General features: G+C 34.1%; 1 protein-coding gene across 1 annotated transcript; it reads left to right on the forward strand.

Annotated features, from left to right (window-relative positions):
- On the forward strand, positions 1-26,109 carry CDK7 (cyclin dependent kinase 7). The gene is made up of 13 exons (XM_051991675.1): positions 1-165; positions 392-451; positions 9,528-9,561; positions 10,856-10,923; positions 11,575-11,643; positions 12,092-12,202; positions 14,804-14,922; positions 18,890-18,989; positions 20,255-20,341; positions 22,516-22,665; positions 24,246-24,393; positions 25,636-25,669; positions 25,967-26,109. Exons 1-12 carry the CDS (start codon positions 100-102, stop codon positions 25,662-25,664), a joined length of 1,041 nt encoding a protein of 346 aa, XP_051847635.1. The 5' UTR covers positions 1-99; the 3' UTR covers positions 25,665-25,669; positions 25,967-26,109.

Consider the following 26,109-nt stretch of genomic DNA (forward strand, 5'->3'; position numbering starts at 1 on the left):
TCTGTGGGGAACTGCAGGACGGAAGTGACTGTTGGGCCGGCTGAGGTCGCTTTAAATTCCCTTCCCCCCTTCCCCTTCCCGGGCTGTGCGCGGGCGTCAATGGCGTTAGACGTGAAGTCGCGAGCGAAGCGCTACGAGAAGCTAGACTTCCTCGGGGAGGGACAGGTACCCGCGCTCTGGGTGCCTGTGGTCGGGGGCGGGGTGGGGGAGCTCGGGAGTCCTGGACCCGGAGCAGGTGGACCGCGGACGTCGGATGCTGCCCGGTCGGGCCGAGGGCTAGGCCCCAGTGTCTGGGGCCTTCGGCCCGGCCATTCGCTATACTCTCCCTTCCCCTCCCTATTCCCATCAGCCACGCGTGGAGAAAATAACTTTCTGTGTTCTTCCGTTCTAGTTCGCCACAGTATACAAAGCCAGGGACAAGAACACCGGCCAGATTGTCGCTATTAAAAAGGTGAGTTTTGCCCTCTTGTCTTAGGGTCTCGGAACAAATAACCACGAGGATTTTAAGGTAGAGGGAGGAGCATAGGTGTTACACAACACTCCCTTACTTCTTAAGCTGCCCTGGCTCCCCAGTGCCTCGGGCAGCAGCTATAGAATCCGCAGATGTTCATTTAAAGCCCTTCTCAACGGAGTTCCGGCGTGTCTTTACTATGCAGTTAACTTTTTATGCGATATTTGTACCAGCCAAGTAACCTTACTGCTCCTCCTCAGATATCTCCAGTCTTCCGTCCTCCATACTTGGCGTGCCTTACATCCTTATCTCCTCTTCCAAGTTTCTAACTTCCTTCAAGGCGTTGATCAACCCAAGTATCTTTTGTAGATCCACACAGCCTGCCTGGTCTGGTCTCCCTTCCCAGTCTTTGCTTTTTTCTTTCTTTTCTAAAACAAAATATTTAATTTGTATCTCTTTTGTATATAGTTAAAGAGTTATCTGCTCCACTGTACAAAATACGCATCCAGCAAATACAAGGTGAATGGATTGGGATTAGGAATTTACAGGGAAGGTGTTTGTTTATAGGGAAGGCTTCCCTATCCTGATGAAATCACAGGTCCAGTAATACCTATTGAGAGGCACCATGGTGTAGAGAGCTTTCCTGAGAATCTGGAAGTTCTGAAATCAAGTTCTCCCTCGGACACAAGGTGCTCATGTGACCCTGGATGAGTTATTTAAATCCTCTGGGTTGCAAGTAACTCTTGGTAATGTAACTTGTGCTAATAATCTGTGTTGATAAAGGGAGTTCTTAGGGAGGAACTACACTTAAGAAATCATAGATTTAGGTCTAGCTATCTTCACTTATACACATGCATATATATTGACACATGTAATATATAATCTATATCTATATCTATATATCTATATATATATATATATATATATATATACACATTTAAAAAAATTTATTTCCTATTCTATCTTTAATTCAGCAGCATCTGGCACAAAAGTAGACTTTTATTTTCATGCTTATTGATTGAGAGAGTACTTTTAGATTTTATTTCTTCTATATGAATCATTATTGTCAATAGAATTAGAATAGACCGATTTTCAGGTATCATCTCTAACACACATTATTGCCCCTGTGACTGGATCAAATAATTTAGTGTCATTAGCCTGAGCAGATCTCTAAAACTATAAATTCCAGAACAGTTGCAAAAGGAGCTCCCAACAGTAACAAAATTAGAAATTCATTTGAAATCAGGTCATTAACTAAAACAACACCCAGGTGAATCCCTTAGCTTTTTAACAGTTTGTAGGCCTAGAGCAATGATGTTTACTTTTATTTAGGATGTAACATAGAAACTTGTTTGTTATGATCATACAATTTTAAAAAATAAACATAAAATCTTTTTTTACTCATTTTGACCTCTAAACTGCAGATAATATCAAACACTATTATCTTGCTCATCCCAGAGATTCCATGACTGTTTATTTTCTGGTTTGGATTTCCCTCCCCCTCCACTATTTTGTGTTTCTAAGTTTTGTTTTCGTTACTATCCAGGCAACTCACTATTTTGATCCATTATCCCTTGTCGTAGAAATATTTTCTTTTGTAACATAGATGATTTGAAGTTTCTTTTCATTTTCTTTGGCTATAACATTAATAAAGTCAACTTATTTAACAGAAGAGAATTAATTTGAATTATTTTAGTCCCTTGCTGTTTTTTTTTTTTTTTCCAGGTTCAGTGGAAAGGGCACAGAAGACCTAACTTTGAATAAATGTTCTGCTACTGAGTACCTGTATGACCATGGGAAATTATTTAATTTTTTCAGGCTCCTGTTTCTTTATCTGTGAAGATAAGGAACTAGATTTTTGATGATATTTAGGGCCCTTTCCCCCTTTCAATCTTCAATTCTTTTTTCCAGCTGCTTTTGTCTTGGTGACCTTTTTTTGCTCATTCACACTTATTTCCTGCTAACTCTGGGGCTGAAAGGAAATGGCTGGCCATTTGAGGCTTGGAAGCACCTTGCACGGTTCTCATAGCTATCTTTTGCCTTGAGGTAGGACCACATCTAAAATAAACTACCCTGTTGTAGTAGCAATGAGATACTCCTAGAATTATTAGTCTTCCCTAAACTAGCTGGAAACTTTGGAAAAGTAACTTAAGTTTCTTTCTGGAATTTTTAATCTCCAAGATGAGACTGAACTAGTGATTGCTGAAGTGCATTCTGGTTTCTAAAACTTATCACCAAGTCTAGTCACTCAGCTTGCAGTCTTTGAATCATAACTGACTGTTCACACTTTTTTTCAAACCCAATTTCTTTCCCTTATCCCCCAAATCCAGTCAGTTGCCTGGAGCTTTGCCTCTACAATGTCTTTTGCATTTCTTGCCTTCTTTTCAATTCCCTACTTCTAGACTTCCTTCATCAACTTTTTCCTGAGTTATTAATAAAAATGGCAAAAGGCCTTCCTGGTTGGAGGGCTTCCTCATTTCAGATTTTTTTCTTTCCATATCATCTTCTTCATAGCTCCCAAAGCAATTTTTTAAATAAAAACTGTATTTAGTATTTTCCTCAGTTATATAAAAAAACTTAAAACATTGATTTTTAAAACTTTGAATTCCATCCTCTCCCCCCATAATGCAAGCAATTCAGTATATGTTATATATGTGAAGTCATGCAGAATATTTCCATGATAAGTCACATTGTGAAAGAAAATATTTTCATAATAGTTATATTGTGAAAGAAAATAAAGAATTAAAAATTTGCTTCAATCTGCATTCAGACACCATTAATGTTTTTTCTTTGGATAGCAGTCCTTCAGAATAGTCTTGCACCATTGTATTGCTGAGAATAGTTATGTTATTATTCATAGTTGATGATCGTACAATGTTGATGTTACTTTTTACACAGTACATTTCACTTTGCATCAGCTCATGGAAGTGCTTAAGTTTTTCTGAGAGTATTATTATTCTGTTCATCCTTTCTTATAGCACAATAGTATTCCATCATAATTACGGATTACATTTTATTCAGCCATTCTCCATTGATGAGTGTTTCCTCAATTTCCATGTCTTTGCCCCCAGAAGAGTTGCCGTGTGTGTGTGTGTGTGTGTGTGTGTGTGTGTGTGTGTGTCTTTTTTATTTTGTCTCTTGGATATAGACTAATGTGGTATTGTTAAGTCAGAGAGCATATGTGGCTTTCTAGCCCTTTGGGCATAATTCCAAATTTTTCTACAAAGTGGTTGAATCATTTCATAGCTCCACCTTTTGGTGCACCAATGTCTTAACTTTTCTGTCCCCTCCAACATCTTTATCATTTTCCCCTTTTGTCTTATTAGCCTATCTAACAGGTGTGCCGAAACATCCCAGAATTGTTTCAATTTGCATCTCTCCAATCAAGAGTGAGTTAAAGCACTTCTTCATATGACCACAGATTGTTACGATTAATTCATTTGAAAACTCTTCCTTTCTTTTGAACATTTATTAATTGGGGAATGGCTCTTTTTATAAATTTGACTCAATTCAATTTGAAGGCTTGTATATTGAGACTTTCATCAAAAAAAAAAAACTTTCAAATTTTTTTCACAACTACTCTTGGTAACTGTATTTCCCTTTTGTTTATTCTCTCTTTTCATCCTGTCCCTCCTCAACTGTGTTTGGCTTCAGTCTACTCCCTCCCCAAGCAAGCTTAAAATAGAGGCCTGACTATTTAAGAAGCTTTAGTCCTTTTTTTTATCTCTAGAACAAAATTTAGACTTCTTAATTTGGCTTTTAAAGTCTGCCAGCCATGTCTCTTGCTTTTTTTTAAGCCCAACAGGTTTGTAGTTCCCCAAGCTTAATATTTTATCTCCTATCAGAGTGCTTCTGACTGGCCTGTATAACTGGATTGTTCTCCATTCTAAACTCTTCCTCTTAGAATTCCTAACTTCCTTGTAGGCTGAATTGCCCCCAAAGAGCTCTTCTCAGATTTTTAAAAAATTTATTTACTCTATATAAATCAGAAGAGTGTAAGTTCCTTGACAATAGGGAGTGTTTGTTTTGTACCTATATTGGTGCTACCAATATAGGTCATCAAAATGAATGATTTAAATTAACTTTGAAGTTTAGATGATCTGCAATTGTAACTGTCTACTTCTACTTCCCTGCATATATTAAAAAAAATCAGGAGTTCATCTCATGAAGGTGTGCTGGATCCATAGAACACAGTGTTAAATTGTCATTGTTAGCATTTATAACTCAAAAAGTCAGCAAGTGCTACAAAGGGCTTGGTACTTTATTTTGTAGATTGTACTTAAAAAGTGTCCAATTAAATGTTAATACAGATTAAAATTAAAAATGTGTCATGCATACAAGCTGGTTGGTTGTGTGTGTATGTTTTCCCAGAAATCAAGTTGTTAAACATTTATCAACACATCCCTAACATAGGACCTACAGTTGAAATGAACTTTGTTTAGGCCATCTGATATTTTTCTACCCAAATGCAGCAGTCTCTTTTCAACAAAATCTTAGGCATTCTCCTAGTCTACTTGAATGCTTCTAATAAAGGAAAGCTTATTTGACAATAGGATTTTTGTCAAATCCTTTCTATTTCCTTGTTACCTACAAAGGAATCCAGGTGGTCCAGTGGATAGTGCAAATCTTAAAGATCTTTGAATCCTATCTCCTTCACTTATTAGTAGCACCATCCTGGGCACCTAATTCACTTCTCTTGGTCTCAATTTCCTCATCTTTATGAGGATGTTGAATTCATTATTGCCTTGAGGTTCTTTCCAGTTTCAAATCTATGATCTCTTATAGTATTGTTTCCAGATGTTTTACCATCCCGATTGCATTTTATGTCCTCCTCAAAATATGATACATGTAAAATTGCATATTGTATTCCACGAAATATCTGACCAACACAGATTATGATGAAACTTTATTTACATCAGTCTTTTCTAGGGTGAAACAACCTAGGCTTTGTCCCAGGGAAGACAATTTAAATTTACAAAATAAACTTTCAGTACTTAATCAGGATAAACAATTGAATCTAGTAATTCTTTAGGCCGAATAATAGGAAGTAATAATTTAGGCCGAAAAGAAACTTACCTAATAGAAAGAAAGTTAGGAGTCAAGATTAACTCCAGGCTTCTTTTATCTTGAAGGAGAAATTACCCTGTCTTCCCTAACCCAAGGCACATCCTATTCCACTTGTTTGAATTACTGTTTGTGGTGGTTATCCTGGACCCAGAATATCTAGTTTCAGCCCTGAGCTAAATAGTGCTTCTAAAAATTCTGCATTCATTATATAGCCAGTTGATTTCTGAGGAAAATAAGGTTACTTTGCACAACTCTCCTCTTAATTCACTTGTATGTCATGGTATCACCTTCCTGATGTTTTGGTCATATTTAAAAACAAAAGACAAAGGACAAACTATTAATTTATGTCAAATTTGTCCATGTATAACTTGAGATTTTGGAGTTTTTTCCCCAACTTGAGATTTTGGAATTATTTCCTCTTCCCTTTTCATTCTGTTTTGGAGTCAGCAAAATCAGTCTTAGAGTGTTGCCTTTGACTTACTGGTTAAGTCATGTAAGCTCTCTAGTCCTCAGACAAGACACTTAATTGAAGAGTTGTTGAAAACAATTCACCAGTTATTCACAGGTCCCAGCCAGATATCATCCCCTTCTCCAAATTTCATCTTGTTATTTTCACTTCATTCAACCTAGTAGGTTGTAAAGCTCAGTTTTGTTGTTTATCACAATAATTCTCTATTTCAACTTTATATCATCTGTAGATTCCATAAGCATGTCTTCTGCAGGTTCACAGATGTGTTGGCTAAACTAGATTTCTGGTTCTCTCTAAAAACAAATTCGACTTTCTAATCTCTGATGCTTAGTAATGGAAATATTCATTGCAGATTTCATTTGACTTTGCGGTGTGGCATAGTGAAAAAAGCACTAGATGTGAAGTCAAGACATGTAGGTTCAAATCCAGACTCGGCTGTATCATATAAAAGTCATATATCCTTTCTGAGTGATCTTCGTTGCCCCCTTTTGTAAAAGGGAGGTGGAGGTAAATTGGCCTAGTCCATAGAATTCTGGGTTAAATATGCTTAGTCATTTAATATCTTTAGATACTTGAGCAAGTTTTGTATAGTCTGTTTGGACCTTGGTTTCTTCATCTGTTAAATGAGGTATTGAAGTAGATTGGGATCTTAGCCTTTTTTTTTTTTTTTTTTCCAATTTTGATAACTTTCAATATAATTCTTTTTTTTTTTTCTCTAAACAGTTCTGTATATTCAGTGCAGTTAAAAACATTCTAAGAAGTCCATACACTTTACCACATTCAAAAGGGCTCCATAACACAGAGCAGGTTAAAAATCCCTGGACTAGATGATTTCTTAAGGTCCCTTTCAGTTTTAAATCGAGGATTTACTGTTATTTCCTTCATACCCATCCTTCAAGTCCTTTTTTCAATGAAGGTTTTCTTTTTTTTAATTTTAATTTTATCTCTACTTACAAGTCCTCCTATGGCTTCCTTTAGAATTGATGTCATGTGATATCACACTCATATTCTATCTGTAGCTTGTAATTTAATTGTCTACATTTTAGAATGTAACATCCTTAAAGGCAGAGTATGTTTTTACTTATCTGTCACAATGCCTAGCACATTAATGTTTGAGTAGAATGGACCAAGTAGAATTATTTAGTATGTCATCAGATTCTTTTGTCATTATTGAAATTTATATATTAATAATCACTAAAATTTGGGCATGGTCATTCAGAAATCTTAGATTTCATTATCTATATAATCACCTGTCCTATATTTGCCAGTTAATGTGCAAAATATAATGAGACTATGATATATTTGACTTGATGAAATCAAAGTATACAATATCTCCTCTGATTTACCAGTTTAGTAACCCTCTCAGAACAACTAGTGAAACTAATTAAGTATGACCTGTGGGGTTTTTTTGAGGTGAAGAGATATTTAATATTTTTAACTTTTTAAAATTAAAATATTTTTACTTAACAGGCATTTATTTTTCCTTTCTACCTGCCACTCCCTTTGAAAAGACAAATCAAGATACTTAGAACAAATATAAATATAGTCAAAACAAATTCATGTCCAAAAAAAAGTGTCTTATTCTATATTTAGTCTATCACTTTTCTGTCAAGATGTGGGTAGCATGCCCAATCATTTGTTTTCTGGAATAATGATGGATCATTACATTGTTCATATGTTTTTTTTTTTTAATATAGCTTTTTATTTACAAGATATATGCATGGGTAATTTTTCAGCATTGACAATTGCAAAACTTTTTGTTACAATTTTCCCCTCCTTCCTCCCACCCTATCCCCCAAATGGCAAGTTGACCAATACATGTTATATATGTTAAAGTATGTATTAAAGACAATATATGTATACATGTCTATACAGTTATTTTGCTGTACAAAAAGAATCAGACTTTGAAATAGTGTACAATTAGCCCATGAAGGAAATCAAAAATGCAGACAGACAAAAATAGAGGGATTGGAAATTCTATGTAGCAGTACATACTCATTTCCCATACATCTTTCGCTGGGTGTAGCTGGTTCAATTCATTACTGCTCTATTGGAACTGATTTGGTTCATCTCATTGTTGAAGAGGGCCATATCCATCAGAATTGATCATCATATAGTATTGTTGTTGAAGTATATAATGATCTCCTAACTCTCTCATTTCACTCAGCATCAGTTCATGTAAGTCTCTCCAGGCCTTTCTGAAATCATCCTGTTGGTCATTTTTTATAGAACATTCTATATTTTATTAACATTCATATACCACAATATATTCAACTATTCTCCAGTTGATGGGCATCCATTGTTTAGAGTTTTTATGTCTTTCAAAGTTATTTTTGCAATGTTTTTATCTCTTGGTTTGATTTATTTCACTCTACATCAATTAATATTATTTTTCCCAGACTAGTCTAAAATCATCTTTTTACTATTTTTAATATGCACAATAGTGTTGCATTACATTCATATGACATAGTTTGTTTAACCATTTCTCATTTTATGGACACTACTTTAGTTTCCAGTTCTTTATCTTTATGAAAAGAGCTCTGTAAATTTTTTTTAACACAAGGACTCTTTCCTTCTTTCTTTGATCTCTTTGGAATAGGGGCCCTTTAAGTGATATCATTGGCTCAAAAATGCAATTAAGTAATTTTGAGGCTAAGTTCCAAATTACTTACCAAAATGGCTAGGCCAACTTACATATCCGTTAACAATGCATTAATAGTCTCTTTTTTCCTCAGGTGCTACAGCAATTTTCATTTTTAATTATATTTTCCAATCTAATAGATATGCAATGGAACATGAGAGTTGGCTTAATTTTAATTTATATAATTCATGATTTAGAGATTTGTTTTCATGTGGCTTTTGATAGCTTAGATTTCTTTGAAAACTGTGTGTCCCTATCTTTTGGCCATTTATCTTTCAAGGAATTAATTCTAAAAACATTTTTGAAATAAGACTTAGAGAAACTTGCTGTATAGATTTTTCCTCAATTAACTCCCTTCTAATCTTAACTCCATTGAATTTGTGCAGAAGCTTTTTATTTTATATAATCAGAATTGTCCATTTTTTCTTCTTTGATTCTCTCTATTCCTTGTTTAGTCTTGGATTCTCTTTCCCATCCATAAAGATAGTGATTGATTACTTTGCTTTTCTGAGTGCCTTTAAAGCTGTTTTAAAAGCTTAGCAATCTTTGCTCCAAATATAGACATTTAAGTCAGAGACTCGAATTTTGCAGAATCTACGTTTTTTCCCTTTTTGAGAGTGGAGCAGTACTTGCCAATCTTCAGTCTTCTGGCCCTTTGCCTGCTTCCCATGATTTCTTAGATCACTAATGATGATTTTGTGATCATTTTTATAAGTACTCTGGGATACAATTTATCTAAATATGAATATCTTAAATGTAGAGGTTGGACAGTTAATTTTTAAAGTTTCCATCTCTAGGACTTCGAACTCAGGTCTAGTTGTGGTGATCTCTAGAAGTGGTACATGTTTACAGGATAATTAATATGGTACTAAATTTTAATGTATTTTTTTTCCCTCCAGATCAAACTTGGACATAGATCAGAAGCCAAAGATGGTAATCAACATATAAAAATATTTACTGAATTAATAAATGAAGCCCTTTGACATGATGGGAAAAGCTTCTGTTCTTGCATAAAGGGAAGGCTTGAAGGGGTCAGTGAAGTGTAGACATGATGTAATGAGTCCTTGCATCCCAGATGTGACAGAGAAAAAGCCCACAAAGCTCCTTACCATATGGAACCTTTGAGCTTTCCAAAATCACTCCTCCTACAATCTGAACCCTTTTATTTACTTGCCCTTTCCAAGAGCATGTTTCCATTGAATGTGGGATGTGATTTTTTTGTTTCTTTTAATTAAGAAACAAAAGAACTAATAATTCATTTGGAGTTTATTTAATGAAGCTTTGGTTTAGAGAAAAAGAGTCAGTCAGTATACTCTTACCAGACTGACTTTTTAACATGGAGCAGTTTGAGTGGTGAGCAAACTTAATTTAGCCAAATATTGGAATAAAGGAAATGGTCAACTTTAAGGACTGCTTTAAAACTGGATATACCCTAGAGTGGGAGGAAAGGAGGTGGGATGGATGCCAGAAACAGGTCATCCCCAGGAAGAATCTTTGAACGGGCTCTTAGAGCCTTGTATTTGCTTTCTCCCTGTATTGTGATTCCACTTGGCTTGACTTTCTAGGGGTGAATGTTGACTCATGGAGAAAAGATTATGACTTGAGGCCAATCCTGGAGCATGCTCATCTCTCATATACCATAGCATGGTTCTGTGGGCTCTTTGTTTGCAGAGTCTCTGCTGGGAATGCATTTGCTAGATGTTAACCCCCTAGTGTAGCAAAGGATAGGAAACTTATTCTTTTCTTGATTTCTTTTTTTTTTTATTCTTTTTTTAAGCTTAATATTTCCAGAGATATCATGAGTAGAACATACACTCTTTGAGGGCAAGAACTCTTTTCGTTTTTTTTTTTTTTTTGATTCTTGACACCTCCTCCTTCCCTGTAGTTGTTTGCACAGTGCTTTAAATTGATTGTAGTTTAATGAGTACTATACTGAGTATTGAGTACTATAAAAAAAAATTTACACCAGTATATAGAATGTGTGCCCTCAAGGACTATAGCGTCTAAAATCCTATTCCATACAAATGATGTATTTCAAATAAATATATGTTTAACTTCTCTTGTCTCACAGAGGCAAAAAAAACTACTAAGGCAGAGTGTTGTGTATATTATTAAATGCAGGAACTTTTTAAGAATATTTGTTAGATGTCAGAAAAGATGCTTGTATTTCTTCACTTAGAGGAAAGTATATCTCAGAATTGTTGATTCTCTCTTTACTCTTTTGCAGGTATCAACAGAACAGCTTTGAGGGAAATAAAATTACTTCAGGAATTAAGCCATCCAAATATTATTGGTGTGAGTACAGCCTCATCAAAATTTGGAATTTGGGTATCTGATCTTTTATTGAATGTGAGAAGATTGCTTTTTTGGGATGATAAGTTGCTGCCTTAATGAAAAACATTAAAAGTTTAGTAACCAATAAAATGTTGTCCACCTTGCTGCAGATTTCATTTCTTTAACTTCATGGTTAATGAAATAACATTTTTTTGACCCTGGCCAGTGACTAACTGTTAATTTGTATGACTTTTTTTTTGCTTTGGTGGGGAGGACAAAGAGAAGAGTAGGGTGGACAATATTCATTTTAATGCCAGTAACTATCTTCATAGTATTTTATACTTTGTTCTAAAGTATTCTTTAAATTGGGAATCTAGGAAAAAAGTCAGTTCATAACTTCCATATGTGGGGGGGGAATAGAAAGCAATAAGAACTAGAGTTTGTTTATAGAAAAACTAATTAAATTATACCATTTGAGATCACATAAATAGATAATTCAATAACGTGAACTTATAGAATGAGTTTTGAGTACTTAGTGATTAACAAAACATACATGAACTGGCTCATAATCTGTTCATTGTTTCATTTTTAAAATAGGTCTCAGTGTTAATGTGTATGACAAATCCATAAGAATATAGAGGAATAAAAAAATGTTTTGTTGTTTTCAAACAGCTCCTTGATGCTTTTGGGCACAAATCCAATATTAGTCTTGTCTTTGACTTTATGGAAACTGATTTAGAGGTAAGAGTAGCTCAAGACTTCTGGAGGAAACTTATTTGTCTGATATCAAAAGGATATAAAAATTGCCTTTGTGTTTATGAATACACTGCTAGTCAGAGGAATGTCAGTTTTTTAATCATAGCTTTACATGTTCTAAATCTGTAATATACCTAAGTTCTCCACATTTTACCTCTTATTTGATTTATCATTTTCATCTTTATGTAAGCCACACAAATTACACAGAAAATTTTCATTTTGCCCTGTTGATATAGTTTAATTAATTAATTTATTTATGTTACAGTGGGGTAAAATCTGACCTATCATTAAAAGCACAAAAACATTTTTTTCCTTAAATAATCCCTGTAAGAAATAGTATCAGAAACCTCATGATATTTATATAGTGTTTTATTGGAAGAAAAATAATTTCTCTTCCTGAAGTTTAAGTATATACTATGAAATTGTTTCACAGGTAATAATAAAGGATAATAGTCTTGTGCTGACACCTTCACATATCAAAGCCTACATGCTGATGACTCTTCAAGGATTAGAATATTTGCATCAACACTGGATTCTACATCGGGTAAGATATTAGCTGTCATGGTCAGTATGATTGCTTCTATATGTGATGGTTATGACAAATTTAGGGAATCAATAATTAGGGACCAACTTTGTCATTTGAATACTATCCCTGTGTTGCTGTATTAGATAGATGTTCAAGGCCCAGACACTCCTAGTCCTCCTTATTACTAGGTGCCTTTTGTTAGTTCATATTTGAATTTCAAGGAGGCAAAATTACAAAAGTCTCTTAACTCTTTAGCAGTGGTCTTAGGATACTCCCACTACCAGTGTAAGTTAGCACCTTCTTTGCAACATAGAATCTTAAAAAATTGCCTAGAACATTGAGAAGCTGTTATTTTCCCAGTCACACAGTTTTACATCATGGGTGGCCTTCCTGACTTTGAGGCTGCTTTTCACCCATCATTCTATGCTACCTTAATAATATGTGTGTAAATAATCATCTGCTTAGCCAATAATCATTTATTTGTTTCCTATGTGTGGACACTTTGCTAAGCACTGGGAAAAGATTGGATGTGCCCTGAAGGAGCTTATATTCTAATGGGAAAGACAACCAATAAAAGGGAGCTAAAAAATTTGAGGGGAAGAGTAGAGGTGAAGTTCACCTTTGAAGAGGTGACTTGGTAGAGAAAGTCTAATAGAAATTAATGCAGCCTGGAAAGGAATGAAGACAGGGTTGACTTGAACTACCTCCAAATTGGAATTTCTGGGAGGCCCAAGAGTGGAGGTTTCTTTTTTTTTTTTTTTTTTTTAAATTTTTATTTAATAATTACTTTATATTGACAGAATCCATGCCAGGGTAATTTTTTTTTTTTTTTACAACATTATCCTTTGCACTCGTTTCTGTTCCAATTTTTTTCCCCTCCCTCCCTCCACCCCCTCCCCTAGATGGCAAGCAGTCCTTTATATGTTGGATATGTTGCAGTATATCCTAGATACAATATATGTTTGCAGAACCGAACAGTTCTCTTGTTGCATAGGGAGAATTGGATTCAGAAGGTATAAATATCCCGGGAAGAAAAACAAAAATGCAGATAGTTCACATTCGTTTCCCAGTGTTCTTTCTTTGGGTGTAGCTGCTTTTATCCATCATTTATCAATTGAAACTCAGTTAGGTCTCTTTGTCAAAGAAATGAGTGGAGGTTTCTTGAGGTGGAAAAAGTAATCCAGGGATGGAATGAGCATCCTGGATGAAGAGATTACTTGCCTTGGCTTGGTAGACAAAAGTTAGTGGGAATGAGTCTGGAAGATAAGAGCACTGCACCAGGTGCTGGGAGAGATAAAAGCTTAGAGTAAGAAAGCCCCTGTCTTTATGGGGTTTAGTCTCATTAGAATACACTGTGGAAACTCAGGTAGCACAGATACATAATTTGATATAAATGCTTTAGTTATAAAACAATAATTCTCACTTTGCCATTATCTCAGATGGGTGTCCTAAAGCCTAACTTTATTGTGAGGAATTCCATCCAGTTACAATTTTTTTCTCCAGACGATTTGTGTTTTATACTCTATATTCTTTAAAATGGTAATATGCTAGAGAGTCTTACATTAGACTTAGTGCTGATCAATTATAATCATAGCTGACATTTATATAGTATTTTAAAGTTCATAAAGCACTTTATATGTGTCACTTTGTTTGATCCTCACAGCTACTCTCTAAGTTAAGGAGTACAAATATATTCCATTTTATAGATGCAGGAAATGGTTGTTCGCTTCAGTTCTTATAGCTAGTAAGTAACAGAAGCCAGGTCTTCTGAATTTTGCCAGATTTTGTTATACTCAGTTGCCTCCCATTTCAGGTATTCTTAAGTCAGTGTAAGATTTTGTGAAAGCATTTGCTGATATACTTCATTGTGTCAGAGTTCTCATAGTAGTCACAAAACACTGGTATGTTAGTTAGCTCAACAACATGGGGCAGCTAAATGGTACAATAGAGCACTGTCTGAGAGTTGAGAAGATCTGAATTCAAATATTATCTTAGACATTTACTAGTTATTTGACCCTGGCCAAGTCACTTAATTCTGCTTGCTTTAGTTTCCTTGTCTGTAAAATGAGCTGGAATAGAAGATGACAAACCACTCCATTATCTTTTGTCAAGAAAATTGCAAATGGGGTCACAAAGAATCAGACATGACTGAAACAACTGTATCACAATAACAAACACCATGGGATTATAATTAAGGAATACTATGACTTTCCAGATTTCAACTAAAGAAAATGATAGACAAATCTCGCAGCAGATGAAAAGACCAGGCCAGATTCGTGCAAATTCAAAAATATTTTTAAAGAAATCATTCTTTTATTTTCAGGGACATCAGACTTAGACAAACTGTATAGTAGAAGTCCTTTGGGTTTTTGTTTTGAATGAATATTAATATAGATTTTCAATTAGCAAGCTAATGGTCCAGAGTGTTAGCATGCTTCTTTTCCAAAGTATCTCTTCAAATATTGAAATTTGTACACTCTATATAAATCTTACTTTTAGTGACAAATGTACAGTATACATGGCATTATATCATTATAATGTTTTGGCTCTTTTAAAAATCAAATTAAGCCAGTTAAATTTATTATTATAAAATTTAATTTTCTCTTGTTTTCTTTATAGGATCTAAAACCAAACAACTTGCTGTTGGATGAAAATGGAGTTTTAAAATTGGCTGATTTTGGTCTAGCAAAGTCATTTGGAAGTCCCAATAGAGCATATACACATCAAGTTGTAACTAGGTAAGCTAAAGTAAGTGGCTGTGAGATTAAAAATTGATTCCTGGTTCATTGTGGAGGCTACAATGACTGATAATATTCCTGGTGATTTAAGGAAGTTATGAGAATTATTTTTCTATTCCTTACTCACCTCTTGTTAACAGACTTGGAAGAATTTTAAAGAGTAATCATTCTTTTCTGGTTATCTGAGAATGAGGTACACCAGAGAAGAGAAAAGGAAAAAAGTGATACTGATACATAGAGCTGCTGCTAAGAGATAAAAGGAAGTCTGGAATATCAGAAATGGTTGTTAACCACTCAATATATGGTAATAGTAACATTCAAGCTTAGTCTAAGGCTGTGATAAGGGGGATTGTCCCCTTACTTATGATATGGATCTTTGAGGGGGAACAGAAGAGTCACAGCGAAAGGCTGTATATAATAGTGCTTGCACATGGTATGAGGTGGGTGGAAGACTTCTATGTGGCCACTGGCAACTTAGTTTTGGATAATAATTATATCTGACAAATGACTGAACCAGGTCTTGTGAGACAAAATAATATACAAAAGGTTTTAAAGAATCAAAATACACACAATGTAGATTGCTCTCTGCAGCACAGAAGGAGAAAACCCATAACTGGACTAGAATGGATACTAACCTAGCTCTTAACATTTGGAATGTCCACTATGTGAAAGGCACTTAGCTGTTCGTTTTCTCTCAAGTATCTTGGGGGGTTGTCTCAGGCATTGCTAATTGGGTACTGTCAAAAAACCCAAGTCACCTTCAGAATGTCTGCCCACAGCCTGGTGATATAACCTGAGCTTAAAAACACTCTTTTAGGAGAATGATGGCAAGTTCATGGAACAGAGTTCACTAATTGAGACACAAAAACCCCCTACAAGCCACATACTGATATAAACTTAAACTGTAATATTATCTATCTTTTATTGTATTTTTATTTATCTTGTTAATGACTTCCAAGTTACATTTTAATCTGATTTGGACTGTGTGCTGAAGTGTTATGGACTTGTATATGGCTTTGATGTGTTTGATCTTGATATAGAGGATTGGGCTGATGTTTGATTGTCCTTGCTGTGTATCTGCCTTGTTTTATAAACATAGTTCAAAACTTTATTGTAAATCTTTCATGTAAATGAACCTTGCTGTTAAGAGTACTGAAGATCATTTAGTTTGTAATGATAATTTCTCTGCCTGTCCAATATCTCTTATGTAACTTTCAAAATTCTCTCTTAATTTTCCTATCTTAAGTCTTTATACTCCTTTGCAGATCTACTCAGTCTCCCAGATAAATAAACTACTACTTTGAGATTAATTGTCCTCCATTAATAATTTTTCCAGAGCTGGTGATGTATTCGGCACAATCATGTAAGAGGAACTGAAAGGTTTTTGTTGTTATTCTGCCCTTTTCAGTCATGTCCGACTCTCCAAGATCCCCATTTGGGATTTTCTTGGCAAAGATGCTGGAATGGCTTGCCATTTCCTTTTCCATCCCATATTACAGATGAGAACACTGAAGCCAACAAGGTGAAGTGGCTTGCCTAGGGTCATCCAGCTTGTAAGTATCTAAAGCCGTATTTGAGCTCAGAAAGATGAGTTTCTAGCTAGTGATCTATTCACTGTGCCACCTAGTTGCCTAATGTAAAGGTAGTCTTAAATATACCTAGACTTGTAAGCAATGGAAAATGAAATTTTTGATAGCAATTGTGAGGAAAAAAAACAAAAATTGAATGAACAAATCTTTTCTATTACTTTTTGTTTCTCTTTTTTAATATGTCAAAATCCCAAATGACAAAATAGATAAGTAAAACATATTTTTGTATTTCTATTTTATTTTTTAAATTTTTCATTGATTCCATTATGTCACCTACATTTCCCAAGGCATCCCTTTTAGAGAGCCTTCCTTTTTAGCGAAGAATTTAAAAAAAAAAAAAAAAAAAAAAGGAAATGCAAGTTCAGCAAAACTAACCATCATATTAAAGAATATGTAGCAACTAGATGGCGTAGTAAATAGTTCTGAGCCTTCAGTCAGGCAGAACTGAGTTTAAATTTGGCCACTTTTGCTTATTAGCTATTGGACCCATGGCAAGTCAGTTCACCCCTGTTTATCTCAGTTTCCTCTGCTGTAAAATGAGGATAATAATAGCACTATCTTCCAGAGTTGTTGTGAAGATCAAATGAGATGATAATTGTAAAGTGCTTAACACAGTGCCTGCCTGGCATGTGATAAATAAATAAATGTTAACTTATTATATCACACCCATAATTTCAGAAGCAGGCTGAAATGCTTTCTCATATCTCTTCTTTGGGGCCTAGGTTAGTCATTAGAATTTTTCAGCATTCCATTTCAATCATTTTGTTGTATTCCCCATTTACAAAGTTGTGGTTATTGTGTATATTGTATTTCTGATTCTATTTGTTTCATGAAGTATAAGTTCATATGTCTTCCCATGCTTTTCTGTTTTAATCAGTAATTTTTTCAGCACAGTTAAATTCCACTACATGCACAAATCACATTTTGTTTAGCTATTCTCTACTCAATAGCCATCTACTTTGTTTCCAGTTTTTTGTTACTACAAAAAATACTGCCATAAATATTTCTGTGTATGTAGAAGCATCTCTTTTCCATTCTTGTCTTCTTTTAGATGAATGCCTAATTGTTGGTAAATTATTCTTAATCTATTAAATGCTGATAATTAATTTTCAAAGTGTCTGTTGGCAAGATTCTAATTTAGTGTTCATTTGCATTCTCAAGTCTTTTTCTTCTAAATTTGTCTGAGGACATTAAGTGAGTTGTTGATCTCAATAATTGAATAAGCTTCACCTATTTTTAAAAAAAATGGAATTAAGAAAGAAGGATTGTGATTTTATTTCTTGAAGAGCTAAGAATATTATTAAGATGACCTATTAGACAATCTCTTTTCAAAGAAAGCTAATGAGGACATATATATATATCCTTTTGATAGTATTGATTACTGAATTTCTTGTTAACTTCTTTGTCTTTATGTCCTTGCAATTTACAGTTAGTATATCTTCCTTATCTTAAATTTAATCAATATGTAAAATTTCTAATTTGCACAGTCAAAAGAAATAGAAAATCAGTTCGTTAGATGATCAGGGTGACTCCAGTTCTCGTGGACATTATCATACTCTTCCAAAAAGGAAGAGAGAAGCAAAATGGTAAGGTGGAAAGAGAGCTTACCCAGATGTCTCAAATTCTGGATTTTAGCCTTAATCCTGTCACTGATTAGTTGCTGAACCTTGGACAATTCATGGGGGTGTAAACTGGATTAAGATAAAGTGCCTTCTAGCTCTGCCAGTGGATTCTAAATTCTAGCTGGTCCAGCAAAGAGCATTGGGCAAGGTATCAGCAAGACCTGAGTTCAGACCTCTTAGACCCTAGATATAAGACTTAAGTAACATAACTTAAGTCTCAATTTCCTCATCTGTAAAATGAAAATAACGATAATACCTATTTCCCAGTGTTGTTAAATGGACTATGTTTCTAAAACACTTTGTAAACTTTAAAATCCTATTAAGATTATGATTAACTGTAAGCATGGAGTTAGGGCATTTCCCCAATAAGGGAAGTATTACTAGGGTTCCAGGAAGGGGTGCTTTTTTTTTTTTTTTTTTTTAAGAATAAGACTCCAGAGTCAGGGAAATACTTCAGTTTTCATCGCTCTCCTATTGGACAAAAATGCCCAGCATGCTACAAGGTTGTCCCTTTTTCTTATCCCCACTCTGTGGGCTTTCATAATCTTTGGGAATCTATTGCTGATCTTACAATAGCCATAAGGGACAAAATTATATATATTGTACAGAAATTTCCTTTTATGACTTACTTTTCAAAAAATTAATCCATTCTGTAAAGCAAATGTGACCTGTGCTGTTACGATGTAACCAGGAAAATCAGTTGAATTTTTTGTGCTTTTATTGTTAAGAAGGCAATATTTTTAATTCTTTCTTCAGATGGTATCGAGCCCCTGAGCTCCTCTTTGGAGCCAGAATGTATGGTGTAGGGGTCGACATGTGGGCTGTTGGCTGTATATTAGCAGAATTGCTTCTGAGGGTAAGCCTTGAATTTACATATAGACTCTTTTGTATTGTGTGTATGCCTTTCCTTCTATTAACCTGATGAGCAGTTTTTAAAAATTGTGATTAGAAAGCAGACATTTTTCCGCTTTAAAAAAAAATGAAATGTCTAACTGAAAGGATTGATAAGCTAGGTAGTGCTTTATAGTTTGTAGTGTTGAGTTTAACACCTAAGATTATTTAATTTTTATTATTATATGCAGCTATTCTGCAGAATACTCGCACATAATATATGTTGTATATCTGAATCAGTGTTGACTAAATGTGTATTTTTTAGATACATACACACACAAACTGTTCTTCCTTGGAAGCCTAGCTCAAGTCCCATCACTTCCATAGAATTTTCCCTGGCTTATCAAATCTATACTGATTCATTTCCTGCTCTAAACCCTCATAGCATTTGATCACTGTATCATTCTTAATTATATTTGTGATACATCAAAATTTGTGATTTTAACCTGTTTATAAGTTATTCTTAGCATTAGTGTCAGAAGTAGGAGTTCAAGTTCAAAATATGAATAGAATATTCATTTATGTGTGTGTGTGTGTGTGTGTGTGTGTATACACATATAATATATTACTTGTATTGCCTCTCCCACTATTCTTAATTTATAATAATTGCTTAGGTTTTTCTCTGTCAATAACAATCACATTGCCACATTTGCCATTATTTCAGCTTCATGTTTAGAGTGACCTTTTTTGTCCTCTACCTCAAGTCATTACATTAATTTCCATGTAAAGGACATTCTTTGATGTACATTGAGTCATCTTATCATCTAATACAAAACTTTGAGGTCTTGATGAACTTTACGTATGAAATGTTCTCAGGACAATACTGGGATTCATCTGTGTAATAACATTTAGGACAAGGGATCATCCAGTCTCTGGGGCCTCCCCTTCCTTGTTTTATAAAGGAGGAAACTGAGGCTTGCAGGAACCACTTGCTAGCCAGTGGCTGCTAATACGTGCAATGAGCTGGATTTTTAGCATAAGACGTTTGATTGTAAATCCGGGACTAGTTCACCAGACTACACTTGATTAGATTGGAATAACTCATTATTGATGCTTATCAAAGTAACAGTTTAGCTCTAGGTAATCATTTTCAGGGAAAAGTTTCAAATATTTTAGAAACTTACTGGAGTTAGATACTTTTAGGGGTGGGATATTTTATGAATTCTTTTTATAGGAAGTTACTCTTTTTCTTTCTTTCTTTTTTTTTTTTTTTTTTTAAATTTCTTCCAGGTTCCTTTTTTGCCAGGAGATTCTGACCTTGATCAACTAACACGAATATTTGAAACTTTAGGAACACCAACAGAAGAGCAGTGGCCTGTAAGCCTTCCTACATTCTCTTTGACTTTGCTCTCTTTGTTGATGTTGTCATGTGCTTAAATGCTGGCATCAGATGAATTTCACTGCAGGTATCTAGTTTTTTTAGTAGAACAAATAAGTATGGCAATATTAAAACATTTTAATAGATCATATTCCTTGTAGTTGTGGGAATGACAAGACTATTGCAAATTATATAAGGATTTTTTAAATGGAATCATTTAGATATATTAATAAAGTACAATAAAATCATTAATAAGCATCTGAAAAAAATAAAAATGCCCTATGGATTATCTGTGTATTTTTCTTATGAAGCTATATAACTCAAGGGATTTAAAATATATTTAAGAAATAATCCTTCTATAGTGGTTCAAATAGATTTTACTCAGATCCAAGATTAAAGGATAATTCCTTTAATTTTTGTCCTTTTTAAACCATCATTAACAAGTTAAAATTGTTGCATTCCCAGAATATCTAGGCCCTGTAGAAATCTCTTTTCTCTAGATTTCTGCTCCTGTTTTGGATCTGTTTTTGTATTTTTCTTCTTGTTGCCTCAGTAACTCACTGAATGTTATAGTCTTCAGAGTGCCTTTTAATAACATACTTCATTCTCTTAAAAATCATTGTGGGATACTAGAGAACCAGGTGGATTCAGAAGATCTGGGTTCATTCAAACCCTGCTTCTTCCCTATAATGCCTTGTGATCCTGGGCAAATCATTTTACCTCTCAGTGTACTGGGCCATTTCTGTAAGTAAGCCAGTCTCCTCCATTTTCTTTTCTTGCAAGGAATGTTTACATTGACTGAATATTTCAGTAAATGTATAGTAGAGAGAAAGGTCTATGTCTTCAGAATAAAGGTTTATTTCCTAGTCCCCACTATGATCCTTACTATTAAAGGAAACACACTGAAAATGTAATTGAGTTGAGCATGTGCTTTTGCTCTTAATAGTCATCAACAACTTGATGATGTAGATTATGTTCTTCACCTTAAATTTATCAGTGTTATAATAACATAATAATTGAATAAGAAATTCAACACACACATATGTGTGTTGAACAACATATATGTTGTGTGCCAGGTTCTAGAGGTGGTTAAGTGCTACTAAATATTTTGTGATTTAATATATTGCATTCCTTTTTTAAAGCTTTATCTGACAATAAGAGTAAGGTAGGGGCTTCTTCTAAATCTCACCGTGCTTAAATACTTAGCTTCCCTTTTCTCCATATCAAAATAGGGATTTTTTGGGGGAGTATAAAATGTAAATTCTGTCTATAGTCAGTGTAGCCTCACTTAATAAATGTCATTTCTTTTTGCTGAAAATTATAAGGTTTGTAGTACAGAAACTATATCTGTTTGATTTAAATATTTAACATTGCCACAAATAAGTTCTTAAGTATTTTTGGTTCTTTGTTCTTTTCCCATTCCTTTCTTGTATACCTCCAGTTTCTTTATTTTTGGTCCACACCTGTGATTTTACTAGTGTAGAGGATTCTATATTTATGCAACTGCTTCTACTATCCATCAGTAACTACTTTACAACTTAGCATCTTAGAATCTTGCCTGGAACACGGAGAGATAAAGTTGATTTCTCCAGATTTACAAAGACACTATGTTTCAGAGACAGGTTTTGAATACAAATTTTCTTAACTTTAGGGACAGATTCCTCCATATTGAACCTAGCTGCCTCTCTGTGTCTTTAATAATTATTTAGAGTGCATAGTTTAAAAAAAAAAAAAAACTGTGAGCAAATTATTTGCCCAAGGACTGGGAAATGGCGTAACATTGTGGAATATTATATAATGGAATATCATTGCATCATAAGGAATGAGGAGTATGGAAAATTCAGGGAAACATAGACTTATGTGAGATATTTCAGGACAAAGAAAGAGCAGAGCCAAGTTACACAGTCATTTCTGTTTCTGCCAATGTAGAAAAAAATCGGCATGAGAAGCAGCAGCAGAAAGCTCTGGTAAAGCACCAAATCAATGTTGACACTGCGCCATTAAAGTGGAAGAGTATATTGCTTTGTTTTGATAACTTACACACTTTCTAGGGGTAATGTAGGTAGATTGATTGTATATGTACTAGAAAGTATCTTTTGTGTCATATTGGTGGTTTTTTTTAATACATTGTTTTTCCTATCCTTAAGTCTGATAATTTTTACAATCTCTATAGGGAATGTGTAGTCTTCCAGATTATGTGACATTTAAGAGTTTCCCTGGAATCCCTTTACAACATATCTTCAGTGCTGCAGGAGATGACTTACTAGACCTCATACAAGGTTTATTCACGTTTAATCCTTGTACACGACTCACAGCTACACAGGTATTTTAACATATCCTTTAAAAAATGTGTTAAGATAATCTTATAAAAATGTTGGGGAAACATTTTCTTTAATGTAACAATAATTGCCATCACACCTTGAAAGTAAAGTTGCCATTTGTAGTATCCCATTAATATTTTTAAGTTTCTATTTTGGAACTGTAGAAAAATAAGAAGCTGGATTTCATTTATATCTTTTGTGACCTGAATTAGGGAAGAATACTTGAAACAGTTTTCAACAGTGTTGTATTTTTATGATGGAGACAGGAAGGAGCTTTCTTTCTTCACTGAGATTGCTACATAGTATAGAAGAAGTTTCATTTTTCCATAGTATAGTCATAGCTTGGAAAACAATCTATTTTACAGACTCAGTTGTTTTTATTGAAATCCAGGACCTCTCTATTGGATACTAGAATTTTTAGACCACAGTTGCCAAGAGTTTGTTGAATTAATAATGGGAAAATTAAGTTAAGTGGGAGGTTATTCTTTCAAGTTTGTGTATTTGTATGAAAAGTACAAATTCTGTGGAGAAGATAAAAAGCAGTAGATTTGGGTTCTAGTCTGAGCCCTGTCACACTTTAGCTAAGAGATCCTTAGACAGATCCTCTTGTGAAATGAACTTTGATTATTTAACCTTAAAAGCGTCTTTGAATCTTGTGGTCCTAGAAGCAGCTATACCCAAAGAAAGAACACTGGGAAATGAATGTAAACTGCTTGCATTTTTGTTTTTCTTCCCAGATTATTTATAGCTTCTGAATCCAATTCTCCCTGTGCAACAAGAGAACTGTTTGGTTCTGCACACATATATTGTATCTAGGATATACTGTAACCTATTTAACATGTAAAGGACTGCTTGCCATCTGGGGGAGGGGGTGGAGAGAGGGAGGGGAAAAATCGGAACAGAAGTGAGTGCAAGGGATAATGCTGTAAAAAAAATTACCCTGGCATGGATTCTGTCAATAAAAAGTTATTTTAAAAAAAAATGAATCTTGTGGTCCTGTTCTCATTAAAGTGACCATTATTTTCAGTTTTTTGGGTGGTAATATATCTGTCCAGTTTTTAACATGTTTGAAAACCTATCTTGCAAATTTATTTTTTTGAAATATTTAGACTCTCATTAAAAATAGAAATAAAGGCATCATGATGGCGAGGCCATTTTGGTGCACAAATAATCCTTTAAAAGCCAATACCAAATACAAAGCAAAGTAAATAGAGTCAGGAAAACAACATACACAAAATCAAAAGTGACTTACAAAATTACAAAGAACAGACATAACTTGAAAAAAGAGGTATGAAAAGGCATTCCCAGTCCAGCATTAACTAAACTTGAGCTAAGCTTTTAATTTTTATTTTTCTAATGCAATTTTCATTTTTAGGGATACTGATAACCCAAGAAATGTTTATACCCCAATTAGATATGCTTGGGCCTCCCTCAGTGAAAAAACATGAGGTTTCTGTGATGTTACTTAAACATTTAATTTGTTCAGGCTAGAGAAAAGAGGAAATATAATGAGAAATTTGATTGCTTATTTAAAACTACTTTGGTACTTTTGGCTTTTTTTTTTTTTTTTTTTTTTTTTAAGGCATTGAAAACTAAGTATTTTAGTAACCGACCAGGGCCTACTCCTGGATGCCATCTGCCGAGACCAAACTGTCCTGCAGAAGCATTGAAGGAGCAACCAACTCTAGCTGTGGCAGCTAAACGGAAACGGACAGATGCTTTGGAACAAGGTAGAAACACTGGGTTTTTAAGAAATATACAGAACTCTATAGACTATAGATACAAATATTTTTAATAATAGTAATGGCTAGCATTTGTAGGGTGTTTTGAGATTTAAAAACTTTGCAACTAATATCTGTTTTGATCCTTACAAGCATCCTGGGAGGTAGGTGCTCTTATTACCCCCTTTTAATAGATGAGGAAACTGAGGCAAGCAGAAGTGAAATGACTTGCTTAGGGTCATGCAGTTAGTGTCTGAGGTCAGATTTGTCACTCACTGATTCTGATTCATTGTTTTGACTATATCACCTGGCTGCTAACTAATGTTAATTACTTAGTTTAAGAAATACAGATATCCTAAAATTTCATGATCTTCATCTTACACAAGATTTAGATCATCAGTAGATAGATTTAATCTGTAGGATTTTTAGTTGAATATTTTATTTAGGTTTTACCTTTAATAAGAATTTATCATTAATTTGAATTTCCCCCTTAATGTTTATCTCTTACTATAAATATGAAAATGTGTTAGTAAGCATTTATTTAGCACCATATAATGTTCTAGACACATTTCAAATATTCATTTGATCCTCACAATAACCCCATAAGATCAGTACTCTTATTATCCCCATTTTATAGTTGAGGAAATTGAAACAGACAGGCTCAATAACTTGCCTATCTTTGCCTAGCCAGTAAGTGCCAGAGACCAGATATATGAGCCTCTTGACTTCAGGCCCAGCATGCTATCTACTACACCCATTGCCTGGATCAAATATTTATAAAGACATTTGGATTTTCTACTGACATTTATTATTATGCTAATTAAAGCACATTAATGAAATATGACAGAAGTAAAGTTGGAAGATGCCATTTTAACTTTTTCATTTAATAGTTTATTGATGCCTTTTGTTTTTATATCAGTCATTTCCAAATATATACCCTCCTCCACTCCCAATGACTCTTCACTTCTAATTTAACTTTTTACAAATTTAAATTATAGAAGTTGAGCAGAACATATTATAACTTTATATGCTTCTATTGAAAAGTGCACATCATTTACTCAGAAGATAGCAGCCTGCATTTCATACAGTAAATTAGCAAAAAAATGCCTGGTCTTAATATTTTTTTTAGCGAAGGTTGTGATAAATTTCTTTTAGTATAATTAGTGCTGAGTAAGTGATCTTAGAAAATCTTAATATGGGAGAGATAATTGGAACTTATTAACCAGTAAAATTGTTACCATTTCTTCCTAGGAGGATTGCCGAAAAAGCTGATTTTTTAATTACTGTGAGTACTGGACAGCATTGTGCTGATGAAAATAGGAAAAAAAAAAGCAATAATGGGAAAATACTAAACATTAAATGAACGCTATAAAAAAGTGACTTTGTAAATATTCTACACATGTAAAATATGTAAAACTCTTGGTGAAATAAAAAAATTTTGTAAAAAAATCTGGTTCCTTAAATGAATTATTCTGTAACTGATTATGTCTTGATATGCCAATTCAGATTTTAAAATAGTGGTGCCCTAACCCTGCAGTTGGTTCACTTACTGATTGTTTGTTTCTCCTCCCTTCCTTTACAGTACTGATTCATACTCCTAACCAGTCAAGAGAAAAAAATTGGATCCCAGACTGTTGTTGATTTTGACTTTCATCCTGAATGACAATGATTGCATATAAAGAGCTGGATATGAATTCTCTAGATCATTAACCAGTAGATATTGGA

The sequence above is a fragment of the Antechinus flavipes genome, chromosome 1, assembly GCF_016432865.1.
Source record: "Antechinus flavipes isolate AdamAnt ecotype Samford, QLD, Australia chromosome 1, AdamAnt_v2, whole genome shotgun sequence".
NCBI classification, from domain to species: domain Eukaryota; kingdom Metazoa; phylum Chordata; class Mammalia; order Dasyuromorphia; family Dasyuridae; genus Antechinus; species Antechinus flavipes.

Coding starts and splice junctions, on each gene's coding strand:
- CDK7 (XM_051991675.1), top strand. CDS start 100: ATGGCGTTAGACGTGAAGTCGCGAGCGAAGCGCTACGAGAAGCTAGAC. Junction 20,342..22,515: donor CAACAGAAGAGCAGTGGCCT/GTAAGCCTTCCT, acceptor CAATCTCTATAG/GGAATGTGTAGTCTTCCAGA. Junction 24,394..25,635: donor GACAGATGCTTTGGAACAAG/GTAGAAACACTG, acceptor ATTTCTTCCTAG/GAGGATTGCCGAAAAAGCTG.